Source organism: Carcharodon carcharias, chromosome 11 (assembly GCF_017639515.1).
Source record: "Carcharodon carcharias isolate sCarCar2 chromosome 11, sCarCar2.pri, whole genome shotgun sequence".
In the NCBI taxonomy this organism is placed as follows: Eukaryota; Metazoa; Chordata; class Chondrichthyes; order Lamniformes; family Lamnidae; genus Carcharodon; species Carcharodon carcharias.
Window position 1 is genome coordinate 8904479 of NC_054477.1, and position 13374 is coordinate 8917852.

General features: G+C 48.8%; 1 protein-coding gene across 3 annotated transcripts in view; it reads left to right on the forward strand.

Annotated features, from left to right (window-relative positions):
- Positions 1–13374, forward strand: part of LOC121284491 (cGMP-dependent 3',5'-cyclic phosphodiesterase) — a 401388-nt gene that overhangs the window by 248520 nt on the left and 139494 nt on the right. For all 3 annotated transcript variants that reach the window (XM_041200018.1, XM_041200020.1, XM_041200019.1), the window contains exons 10-12: positions 2038–2079; positions 6086–6154; positions 7386–7516. In XM_041200018.1, the coding sequence (XP_041055952.1) occupies positions 2038–2079; positions 6086–6154; positions 7386–7516 (242 nt within the window). The remainder of the gene's footprint in view (positions 1–2037; positions 2080–6085; positions 6155–7385; positions 7517–13374) is intronic.

The following is a 13374-nucleotide window of genomic DNA, read 5'->3' on the forward strand; positions in this document are numbered from 1 at the left end:
CACCAGGACAATCACAAAAATACCAACATCAGGAGAAGCAGCAACTTTATACTGTATGAGGATGTTGCTGTTTCCCCTGACATAGGTGTTCTTGTGATTGTCCTGTCGAGTGCAAGACCGAAAAGCTTCAACAAAATATCTTTTCTTAGCGATGCTCAAAGTAGGAAATGCAGCAGCCAATTTGCGCAAAGCAAGCTCCCACCAACAACAATGTGGTAATGATAATCTGTTTTTTGAAACAAAAACAGAAACAGAAATACCTGGAAAAACTCAGCAGGTCTGGCAGCATCGGCGGAGAAGAGCACAGTTGACATTTCAAGTCCGTATGATTCTTCAACAGAACTTGTGCTCTTCTCCACCGATGCTGCCAGACCTGCTGAGTTTTTCCAGGTATTTCTGTTTCTGTTCTTGTTTTGGATTTCCAGCATCTGCAGTTTTTTGCTTTTATATCTGTTTTTGTGAAGTTGACTGAGGGATAAATATTGGCCAGGACACAGGGGAGAACTCCCCTGCTCATCTTCCAAACAGTGCCTTCTTACATCCTCCTGAGAGGGCAGGGAGGGTCTCAGTTTAACGTCTCATCCAAACTCCAGCACGTCCAACGGTGTAGCAGAGGTCACCCCGCGCCACCGGCAAGGGACAGCTTCACGTGTGGCACTTGTGGTAGACGACACCTTTCCACAGTCAGCTTCTTAAGCCATCGAAAGCAGTGCAGCAAGTGGTCTCAGCTAACCTCGCCCAAGTTCCGAGGCTGCACTCCCACCATCTCTCACAGGTGGAAGAACGCCAACCATGTGAACCTTGATCCGTAATAGTCACCGGAAACTGCTGGATTCTTGTAAAAACAGATCTGATTCAGCCGGCCTGTCCATGGTGTGGCCCCATACATGCACCGAAGTGCTGGATTTTTTTGTTCAATGCTCAATTGCGTGCAGAAAGGTGATTTACCACCTTCTCAAGGGCAATTAGAGATGGGCAATAAATGATGGTCTTGCCAGTGGCATAGAATTTACAGTATAGAAGGAGGCCATTCAGCCCATCATGTCTGTGCTGGAAGGAAAAGAGCTACCCAGCCTACCCCTGCACTCCAGCTCTTGTAGTTCCGTAGGTTACTTGTTAAATATTGTGATGGTTTCTGCCTCTACCACCCTTTCAGGCAGTGACTTTTAACAGTATATTAATTATATTGTTAAGATACCCAGGTTAAGGGCACTGCAAAATTACACTAAAAGGGGAGGCGGTGGTATAGTGGTATTGTTACTGGACTGGTTTCAGAGAGCCAGGGTAATACTGTGGGGACCGGGGTTCGAATCCCACCATGGCAGATGGTGAAATTTGAATTCAATACAAATCTGGAATTAAAAGTCTAATGGTGACCATGAAACCATTGTCGATTGTTGTAAAAAAACCCACCTGGTTCACTAATGACCTTTAGGGAACAAAATCTGCTGTCCTTACCTGGTCTGGCCTTGTGGTTGACTCTTAAATATCCTCTGAACAAGGGCACTTAGGGATGGGTAACAAATGCTGGCCTAGCCAGCCACACCCACGTCCCATGAATGAATTAAAAATAAAAGTGCCTAGAGCACTTGTAAAGAGAGACTGCTGTGACACAGGTGTAGCAGGTAGGAGGCTACCACAAATAATGCTGCATTCTGTCAATAAATCTATTATCAGGAAAGGTATTAATGTCTGGGTAAAAACAAATACTCCTCAACTCCCATCTAATCCTTCTAGCAATTAATTTAAGTCTATGCATTCACCTCTCTGCTAGAGGAAACAGATCTATGCACTTTATCTGCAACCCTCATAATTTTATGTACCTTCTTTAGATCTTCCCCCAGCCTCCTCTGTTCCAGAGAAAACAACATCAGCTGATTCAGTCTTCCCCGATAGCTAAAATTCTCATTCCTGGCAACATTCTTGTAAATCTTCCCCGTAGCCTCTCTAGTGTGGTCACATCCTTCCTGTATGTGGTGACCTTGTGATCTTCTGAATAAATATTTTAACTCATTCCTTCCATTCCCTTTCCAATAGGTTGTTGGAGACAAGGTCCTGGAAGAAGAGATCACCTTTCCGGTGAGTTCTTGATTGATCGATTTGTGTTCCATCACAGCTGAAATATATTCGCTTTAGTAACCTATTTACTTATTAACCTCAGCCCTGTCTCAGCTCATCAGCTGCTGAAACCCTCATCCATACTCTTACTACCTCTAGACTTGAGTACTTCAACACACACAGGCTGAGTTCCCACATCCCACCCTCAATAAGCCTGAACTCATCCAAAACTCTGCTGCCCGTGTCTTAACTCTCACCAAGCCTCATTCCCCATCATCCCTGTGCTCGCTGACCTATATTGGCTCCCAATCAAGCCACATCTTGATTTTAAAATTCTCACCCTTGTTTTCAAGTCCCTCCATGACCTCGCTCTCTCCCTATCCTATCTCTGTAATCTCCTCCAGCCCCACACCCCTCCGAGATCTCGGCGCTCCTCTAAACCAGGTCTCTTGCGCATTCCCAATTATAATCGTTCCACCACTGGTGGCCATGCCTGCAGTTGCTTGTTTCCCAAACTCTGGAATTCCCTCCCTCACTCTCTCTGTCTCTCTACCTCGATTCCCTCCTTTCAGACGCTCCTTAAAAGCTACCTCTTTGACCAAGCCTTTAGTCATCTGACCTAATATCTCCTTATGTGGTTCAGTGTCATGTTTTGTTTTACAGTGCTCCTGTGAAGCCTCTTGTGATGTTTTACAGCATTAAAGATGCTATACAAATACAAGTTGTTGTTATTGTTAACCTGCAACACAGCAATTCTAGGGAAAGTTCTCTCTCCCTAGAGTTCAGTAAATGCACTTGTTTGCAGCTCAATGGGTAACGCGCTCCCCTTTCAGTCAGAAGGTATGAGTTTGAGTTTCACTCCAGAGACCTGAGCACAAAATTCCAGGCTAGCACCCCTGGGCTTAAACCCTCCCAATTTCTATAAACTCTGCCAGACCCACCTGTACAGGTACAGTGTCTCCAAAACTGCTGACCCAGTCACAGCCCAACTTTGGATCTTGCCTGATTTCGGAGACACTGTACCTGTAATGTAATAAGTAACATTATTTTGATATCAATTGGATTAAGCAAGTGGACGTGACCTCAGTTTTATGCCCTCATCTGAAGGTTGGCGCCTCCAACAGTGCAGCACTCCCTCAATTCTGCGCTGAAAATGTCGGCAGAACATACAGACACTTGAATATACAAACTAGGAACTGGAATGGGCCCTTCAATAAGATAAAAGCAAAATACTGTGGGTGCTGGAAATCTGAAACAAAAACAGGAAATGCTGGAAAAAACTCAGCAGGCCTGACATCCTCTGTGGAGAGAGAAACAAGAGTTGACGTTTTGAGTCCGTATGACCCAAGAGGGTTTCAGTTCAACATGTAATCTGATAGATGGCACCTCTGGCAGTGCAGCGCTCCCTCAGTACTGTACTGATCACGCACCGACAACATCTGATTAAGCTCTGAGATGGGTCATACAGACTCGAAACGTCAACTCTCTTTCTCTCTCCACAGACGCTGTCAGATCTGCTGAGGTTTTCCAGCATTTTCTGTTTATTGACTCGGCTCTTCAAGTCTGCCTCGTCATTCAATAAGATCGTGGCTGATCTGATTATAACCTCTCGCCCACCCCAATAACCTTCCATCCCCTTGTTAATCAATAATCTATCCAGCTCTGCCTTAAAAATATTCAGACTCTGCTTCCACCACCTCTTGAGGAAGAGAGTTCCAAAGACTCTCAACCCTCAGAGACAAAAAAAATTCCCTTCATCTCTGTCTTAAAGTGGCAACCCCTTATTTTAAACCGTGACCCATGGGCACTGAGGGAGCGCTGCACTGCCGAAGGTGCCATCTTTCAGATTATATGTTGAACTGAAGCCCTCTTGGGTGGACATAGAAGATCCCATGGCACTATTTTCCAGATGAGTGCGGATGTTCCCCCTGGTGTTCTGGCCAATATTTCTCCCTCAACCATTGTGACAAAAACAAATGGCCAGGTCATTATCCCATTGCTGTTTGCGGGATCTTGCCGTGCACATGTCGACTTCCATGTTTCCAACATTACATACTTCATTGGCTGTCGAGTGTTTTGCGGCACCCTGAGGTAGTGAAAGGCGCTATAGAAATGTAAGCCCATCCGTGGGCAGCACTCTCAACTCTGAGAAAGCAAATTATGGCAGGAAGAATAAAAAAGAAGCATTTGGTCTACATGGGGAGAGATTGCAGAGCTCTGAATGGCAGAGGAATCTGGGTGTCCTAGTGCATGAATCACAAAAGGTTAGTGTGCAGGTACAGCAGGTAATTAGGAAATTATTAGGAATAGAATGCAATTGTTTATTGTGAGGGGAACTGATTACAAAAGTAGGGAGTTTATGCTTCAGTTGTAGAGGGCACTGGCCAGACCACATCTGGAGTATTGTGTACAGCATTGGTCTCATTTAAGTAAAGATGTAAATGCATTAGAAGTAGTTCAGAGAATGTTTATTAGACTAATACCAGGAAAGGGCAGGCTGTCTTATGAGGAAAGGTTGGACAGATTAGATTTATATCCACTGGAGTTTAGAAGATTAAGAAATGACTTGATCGAAATCTTTAAGATCCTGAGGGGCCTTGACAGGGTGGATGTGGAGGGGATGTTTCCTCTTCTGGGAGAATCTAGAACTAGAGGTCACTGTTTAAAAATAACAGGTCACCCAGTTAAGACAGAGATGAGAAAATCTTTTCTCTCAGAGCCTTGTGAGTCTTTGGAACTCTCTTCCTGAAAAGGCAGCAGAAGCAGGGCTTTTGAATGTTTTTAAGGCAGCACTAGATAGACTCTTGATTAACCAGGGGGGTGAAAGGTTATCCGGGATAGACGGGATTTTACAATCAGATCAGCCACGATCTTATTGAATGGCAGAGCAGGCATGAAGGGCTGAGTGACCCACTCCTGCTCCTAGTTCATATGTTCATGTGCTGGTATGTTCTGCCGGTGCTCTCGGTGCAGAATTGAGGGAGTGCTGCACTGTTGGCGGTGCCAACCTTCAGGTGAGACATTAAACAGAGGTAACGTCCACTTGCTTCATCCAACTGATATCAAGAAGATGTTACTTATTACCTTACAGGTACAGTGTCTCCAAAATCAGGCAGTGACCGGGTCAGCAGTTTTCGAGGCACTGTACCTGTACAGGTGGGTCTGGCAGAGCTTACCGAAATTGGGAGGGGTTAAGCCGAGGTGGGAATGGAAAACAAGGTGAGAATTTTTTGAAGGACAGGATTGAGTTGCCAACTCCTCCAAGTTTGCCCCTGGAGCCTCGGGGATTAGTCACGTCAGACAGCGATTCACCCAGGGTAGAAATAACAGGGGCCGTGAAACAACAATCAACGCGTTCTTCCAGAATGACATCGAGCACTTTCATTTCTGAGTGTGGTTGTATTAGTCAGGGGTGGCTGGGATGGTCAGAGATGAGCTGGGATCAAATCTTAGTCAGTGCGCCCAACCAGCCTTAAGGTGAGACAAAAACCTGTAAGGTTGTTTTTGTATTCATGAGGGATTAACGGAAGCTGTGTCGAGCTAGGTGAATAGCCAGAGGATACTGTGCTGTTGCATCAGTGAACGCTGGCGAAAGGATTGAGGAAGCAGAGGGCATAGATTTAAGGCAATTGGCGAAAGTAGCTATGGAGACATGCGGAGAAACTGTCTCACACAGCGAGGGTCTGGAGTGCACTGCCTGAGAGCCTTTGGGGGAGACAGGTACAATGGAGACATTTAAGAGGGAATTGAACTATTATCTGAAAAGGAAGAATGTGCAGGGTTACGGGGAGAAGGCACGAGGTGAATTGATTCATTCGGAAAGCCAGTGCGGACGCAGTGGAAAGAGTGGCCTCTTTCTGTGCAGTAACCATTTTGTGATTCAGTGAACTCATTGAGGCCCCTACACTTGTGAAAAGTTGATGAGCAATTGGCTGACAGAGAGGCTGAAGGCGAAGGAGAATATTAGACCGACTTGGTTACTCTCAAGCCTCTCATATTTATTTTGTCTTTCTAACTTGTTTGACAGTTGTCATTTGCTGAATTTGAACAGTCAGAGGGAAACAGTAAATCGATGACATTGAATGACCTCACTGGGGTGAGTGTTCTCTAATCTTCTTCAGTCTTCCTTCCAGCAATTCATCGTGGGATTCCTAAGTCATGCAGGTCTATTTTGAAAATGATTTATTCATTCATGAGAAAAGGGTATCGTTGGCTAGGCCAGCATTTATTGCCCATCCCTAATTGCCCCTTGACAAGGTGGTGGTGAGCAGCCTTCTTGAACCGCTGCAGTCCATGTGGTGTAGGTACACCCACAGTGCTGTTAGGGAGGGAGTTCCAGGATTTTGACCCAGCGACTGAGATATATTTCCAAGTCAGGCTTGGAGGGGAACTTGCAGGTGGTGGTGTTTCCACGCAGCTGCTGCCCTTCTAGGTGGTAGAGATTGCGGCTTTGGAAGGAGCCTTGGTTAGAGTTACAGAACCCAAGGCAGGTGGAAGGAGTTAAAATAAAGATCGACCCTTGGTGAGTTGCTGCAGTGCACCTTACAGATGGTTCACACTGCTGTCAGTGTGTTGCTGGAGGAGGGAGTGAATTCTTAAGGCTGTGGATGGGGTGAAACCTTATTGAGTTAATGGTTGTAGAACCAAGGTGGGTGGTGGAGTTAAGATATAGATCAACCCTGGTCTAATTGAATGGAGGAACAGGCTTGAGAGGGCTGAATGGCCTCCCCCTGATTTAGGAAGAAGAGTCAGGGCCCTGGGCCAATATCTGTCCCTCAACAGATGTCAATGAAAATTGCTTATCCGGACATTATCTCACCGCCACTGTCATTTGCAAATTGGTTATTTTTTTTATCCTTTCATGGGGTGTGGGTGTCGCTGGCAAGGCCAGCATTTGTTGTCCCTCCCTAATTGCCCTTGAACTGAGTGTCTTGCTTGGCCATTTCAGAGGGCAGCTAAGATTCAGCCACATTACTGTGGGTAAGGACAGCAGATTTCCTTCCCTAAAGGGCATTGGTGAACCAGATGGGTTTAATACAACAATTAATGATAGCTTCATGGTCACCATTACTGAGACTAGCTTTCAATTCCAGATTTATTTTCTTTAATTAATTTAATTCAAATTCTACCCGCTGCTGTGGTGGGATTTGAACCCACGTCCCCAGCGTATTAACCTGGGTCTGCTGGAATACTAGTGACACCACCACTACGCCACCACCTCCCCATGGCTGTAAAGACTAATGAAATGCCCAGAAGTTGTGAAAGGCGCTATAGCAATGCACATTCTTTCTTTCTTTCTTTCACGTTTCTCTCCAATCTTGTTTTAGAAGCAGCATCAGCAGCTCAACAACATCCTAGGATTCGAGGTTTACTCCATGTTGTGTGTTCCTGTCATCTCTAGAGCAACTGCGCAGGTAGTCGCCATGGGCTGTGCATTTAACAAGCGATCAGGCCATTAGTGAGTACAACGTCACAATTGAAATGTTTAATGAGGCCATATAAAAAAAAATGCAACCAAAGCACTTGGGTTAATTTCTGGAGGATTAAGATTGAAAAGCAGAGAGTTTATGTTCGACTCGTCTCAAGCCTTGTTTGGACCACATTTGGGGAACTGTTCACAGGTTCTGCTTTCCATATAAGAGAGTCACTGGAGAAGGTGCAAAAATTGTTCACAAGGGTGATAACAGAACAGGGACGTTGTAATTTTCAGGAAAGATTGAACCGATTAAGCCTCTTTTCTCTAGAAAAGAGAGGCTAAGGGATAACTTAATATAGGCCTTTACCATTCTAGGAGGGTTTGAGAGGGTAGAGATAGGAAATATAGGGGCCCAATTTTGGTTCTGCACAAGTGAATGGATTCTGAACGGGTTAAAATCTCACCCAATGTTTCCACTTATGGAAGTGTCCCAGGCAGAAGTCGTAAATATATGATAACCCACTAATAAATCCAATTGAGGATTCAGGAGAAACATCTTTACCCAGAGAGGGGCGAGAACGTGGAACTCGTTGCTACAAAGACTGGTTGAAGTGCATCGGATAGATGCAGTTAAGACAAATATTACTGGGAAGTGAGACATGTTGTCAAAGCTTTTCATCTTGCACTCATCAGGACAAATTCACGAATACCAAATTTCAAACCATCATACAATCTATATGACAGGAGAAAAGGATGCTGATTGGTTGGCAAGTCAACTCTGGTTGGCCAGACCATTGCCTCGGAGTTGACTTGCCAACCCATCAGCACCCTTTTCTCCTGTCGTATAGATTGTGCGATGGTTTGAAATTTGGTATTCTTGAATTTGTCCTGATGAGTGCAAGACAAAAAGCTTCGACAGTGTGTCTCTCTTTGCAGCGATGCTCGAGTTCTGTACTAACAAACAACCTGTTTAAGGGGAAGCCAAATAAACACATGAGGAGTAAAAGGAGATTGGATTGGTCTCCAAAAGAGTTAGGATGGACTTAATGGGCCGAGTACACTCCTGCTCTGTATTATTCCATGATAGGCTGATGGAGTGAGATGAAGAGGGGCTGGTTGGAGGCTCATGTGGAGAAACAACACCAGCTTGAAGCTGTTGGGCTGATTGGCCTGTACACTGGATGTAATACGGTGCAAATTCTCCAACCTCTGCCTCTGTCATCTAAATGGTCATCGCCTCGATGCTCTTAAGTTCCAGCTTCACAGACCCACACTGGAGCAGAATTCCAGCCTCATTTCATAGGCATAAAACGGACAGTCTCGAGACCTGGTCTTAGTTGATGTAGACCAACCCCCCAGCCCAAAGACCCCAGGGAAACCCTGACCATCCGGGAATTATGGGCTGGATTTTACGCTCTGTCCCGCCAGTGGGTTTGAAGGCGGGTGGCCCTGGTAAAACCTAGCGGGCAGCTTTTCCCCTGCCTACCTGCTACCTGCCCACCCCAACCTGTATGGAATTTTACACGATCAGTGAAGGCGTCAGGCAGGGGCCTACTCGCCCTTGGGCCTGTTCAGGCCAATCTATGCCAACCCCACCCCCCCCCCCCCCGCCCCCGCCGCTGCTATTTTACCCACAGCAGGGGGAGGCCCAGGCTAATTGGGTAGCCCAGCAACCTTAGCTGTGCGGCCTGGTATTGGACAGTTGGGGGGTGGGGGTTGTTGGGGGGGGGGTGGTGGTGGGGGAGGCAGTATCCCCTGGGCTCATTGGAGGCAGCTCCCTCCCCCCCCCACCCCCAAGACCCCTTTACCTTCTCCCCCAGGCTTTCGAGGCCACCCCCACCACCCCACCCCCACCCCGCCCCACCTCATCCCCCTCACTGGGGCCTGCCCGCCTGACCCTGGCGAAATCCACCCCCACCCCCACAAATTACCTCGGTGTCTCCTCCTCCCCCCCCACCCCCCACACACACCACCCACCCCCGCACCCCCCACCTCCTCACTGGGGGCTGCCTGTAATCCCAGGAGCGGCCACCGCTCCCACCTGGCGCTGCTGGGACCACAGAGCTGCTGAGCGTCCGATTGGCCGGGACCTTTCCTGTCCCTGAGAGGCAGAAACCCCGCCTCCAGCCAATTGACTGTTAAATGACAGGGGGTGGGGGTGGTTTGGTGGTGGGGTTCAGCCGTTATTCCTCAGGGTGGGGTGTTTATGGGGACCAAGGTGCCCAGTAAGATTCAGCTCTTGGGCAAGTTCTCTGATGCGAACAAGGGTTAGATCTCTGGATTATCCACAAGGAGAGAGGTTGGGTGGTGGTGGTTGGGGGGGGCGGGGTGTTGGAGGGGGGTAATGGTCTTCCCATCGCCTGTTTCCGGGCCCATCAGAACTTGCCACAATCACCCCCTACCCCTCATGGCTGTGTCCAATCTCTGACCCAGGATCGAATGACCTACTCCTGCTCCTAGTCTCTATGTTTCAATGTTGTACCGAGGAGCCACCGCTGTTTGTCTCACGCTAGAGCCATGAGTTAAATGTTCCTGATTCCAGGGTCAGGCCACTAGGATGGTGTTCACATCGAAGCACAGATCCTCCTGACCCGAATACAGACACGGACCAGGTTCCCACCATGGGCTCTCACCTCCCTCTGCCTTCAGAGGAATCAAATACTCAGAGCCCCACCACCGCCCCCCTACTCAAACCCCGTCGCCCCCCAGGGAGATTCTCTAAAACCCCGGGATTCTTCCCCCTGAAAGCTTTCAGATGTTAAACCAAGCCCCTGTCTGGCCTCTCAAGCGGACACAAAGAGACCCCCCCCAGGTCACTCTTTCAAAGGCGAGCAGGAGAATTTTTCCCACAGAGCCCCTGGCCAATATTTTATCCCTCACCCAACATCAGTTAAAAAAAAAATTACCTGGCCATTATCTCATAGCTGTGTGTGGGATCTTGCTGTGCTCAAATTGGCTGTTGCGCTTCCTAAATTACAGCAGCAGCTGCCCTCCAAAAGTATTTTGTTGGTTGTGACGGCTTTGGGGATGTACTGAGGGTGTGAAAGGTGTTACCTAAATGCAGTCTCCTTAAACCTGCAATAAGATACCTTAGCATGAAAAGGCTGGGATATTATTGGGTCCAGAGCTGTAAACTGTATGAGGGCCTTGAGATACCATCCTCTCCGAGAAGGGTGGTGGTTACATTACCAGACGAGTAACTCAGAGCCTGGACTGTTAATCTGGAGCCTGTATGTATGTTATAAGTTCGCTCGGAGTCGGAGTTGCTGTGGTAAGATACACGTTTCCATGCATGTTGCAGTCTGGAGCTTTGGATAGGGATGGTGACGGTAGGGGTTCCAACGTTCCTTCCATCACACGGCTGACCAGGAATCCCTCCGTCTCTCACCGCCTGCCATTGGCGTGTGTTGGAAGGATTTGCAGGTTGATAATCGACCTGTTTGGCCGAGTTATGAACTCGCCTTCCTGGACCATCCAGTCCTGGAGTGGGACTTGAACCTGGAATTTCTGGCTCAGTGGGAGAGACGCTACCCACTGCACCACAAGACCCCCCTATTCTGGCAGCGGCGGGGGTGGAGGGGGGGGATTGGGTGGGGGGGGGGGGTGGGTGGTGGGAGGGGAATGAGTGAAGTTCAAATTCAGTTAAAGTACATCAGGAACTTTTAAAGTGTATTCTTTGATGGGGTGTGGGTGTCGCTAGCAAGGCCAGCGTTTGTTACCCGGCCCTAATTGCCCCTCGAGCTGATTGGCTTGCTGGGCCATTTCAGGGGGGACATCTGCCAGCCTTACCCGGTCTGGCCTCCACGTGACTCCAGGCCCACAGCAACCTGGTCGACTCTGAAATGGCCTCTAACGATCCACTCGGCTGCATTCGAGACGCTGGCAAAGACAGGGATTTTATATGACAGGAGGAAAGAGTGCTGATTGGCCCGGGGTGGGGTGGGGGTGGGGGTGGGGGTGCAGGGTGGGAGCCCACAGTTCCCCCGTTGCTTTCTCCACGGCAACGCCTCGGCCAATCAGAGTCGACTGGCCAACCGACCAGCATCAGCGCCCTCTCTCTCCTGTGGGATAAACGAGGAGGGGGCAGTCCGAGGTGGGCAATAAACGCCAGCCCTCGTCGTCAATTATTGTTCAACATTCCCTTTCGGGTTTATAGACAGGGGGCGGAGTTCCACAGCCCCGCGATGGGGGGGGGGAGAGGAGGCGGAGCTGGAAAACGCAGCGAGCCCTCCATAGGCCCCGTTGACTTCGGCGGGGGGGTGGGGTGGGGGGGGGTATAAAACTCCACCCGGTGTTTTGGCGTTTCCGTGGAAATGCTTGGCTGGGTGTCATCGCTTTGCAAGATGCAGCCGAAATGGCTTTGATTCAAACAATGTTGTGGGGTGGGGGGGGTGGTGGTTGGTGGGGGTGGGGGGTTGGGGGCGGTGTTGTTGGGGGTGGGGGAGGGGGGGGTGGGGTGGGTGACAGGCTCCCAACAGGCCCTGGGAAGCCTTTTCCTGAGGATCCTACTTGACTGGAATGGTGCTGCGCAGAAGGAGGCCCTTCGGCCTATCGAGCCTGTGCCTCACCCACAGCTGGACAACAGGGGCTGCCAACGCTGGAGGATTTACCGCAGGATCTTCTGCCTTTAATCGCTCTGCCCAGGCAACCCCTTTATTCACCACCACCCCCCCCCACCCCACCCCCCCGCCTTAACCATTATGTTTATAAGTGATGAGCAAAGGTGGTTAACTGAACTGAAAGAAAACACCCCAGTTTTGTGCAGGTCTATGTGGTTCCTCTGGCAGGTTTTCATTCCCTGCAGTGCCCTAGAGTTTAATAGCAACAATAACCTATATTTATATAGCGCTTTTAATGTGATAATGAGAAGATGGTGACGTGACGGTAATATTTCTGGACGAGTAATTCAGAGACTCAGGCTAACGCTCCGGGGACATGGGTTCAAATCCCACCAGCGGGTCCTGGTGGAATTTAAATCCAATTAAAAAAAATCCGAAATTGAAAAGAAAAATCTCAGCAATGGTGACCACGAATTGCGGTAAAAGCCCGTCTGGTTCACTAATGCCCTTTAGGGAAGGAAATCTGCCATCCTTACCCGGTCTGGCCTACACGTGACTCCAGACCCACAGCGACCTGGTTGACTCTTAACTGCCCCCCTGAAATGACCCAGCAAGACGCTCAGTTCAAGGGCGATTAGGGATGGGTAACAAATGCTGGCCTTGCCAGCGACGTCCACATCCCATGAAATAATAAAGTTAAAAAATGTTATGGGGAAAGACTGGGGAACTTTGGTGCGTGTGATCTTGTAGAGGAATATTTAGGTATTATTAAAACTCTTGCCTAGACTGTGCACTGCCTGTCTCCCCAAAGCCTGTCCACCATCTACAAGGCACAAGTCAGGAGTGTGATGGGATACTCCCCACTTACCCGGATGAGTGCAGCTCCCACAACACTCAAGAAGCTCGACACCATCCAGGACAAAGCAGCCCCGCTTGATCGGCACCACATCCACAAACATTCACTCCCTCCACCACCGACACACAGCAGCAGTTTTGAGTGCAGTCGCTGGCACCCTGCACCTGTGGGAAACCCGTGTTCTGGGCAAATCCCAGCGCTCTTGCTTCCTGGCTTTCCTGATCCCGGTTGAAATACACCAAGTTCTGTGTCTTCATGAAGATGGTGTCCATGACCTCCTAGATAAACTTGTGTGTGGAGGTTTGTGAGATCCTGCACAGGTCACCTGTGGACCCCTGGAAGGAGCCACTGGCGTAAAAATTGAGCACCACGGTCACTTTCATAGCCACTGGCAGTGGATGCCCTCCATGTCCCTGAGGTGCCAATCCTGCAGCAGGTGGCAGATGTGACTGACCAGTTCCCTAGACATGCGCAGTCTTCAGTGA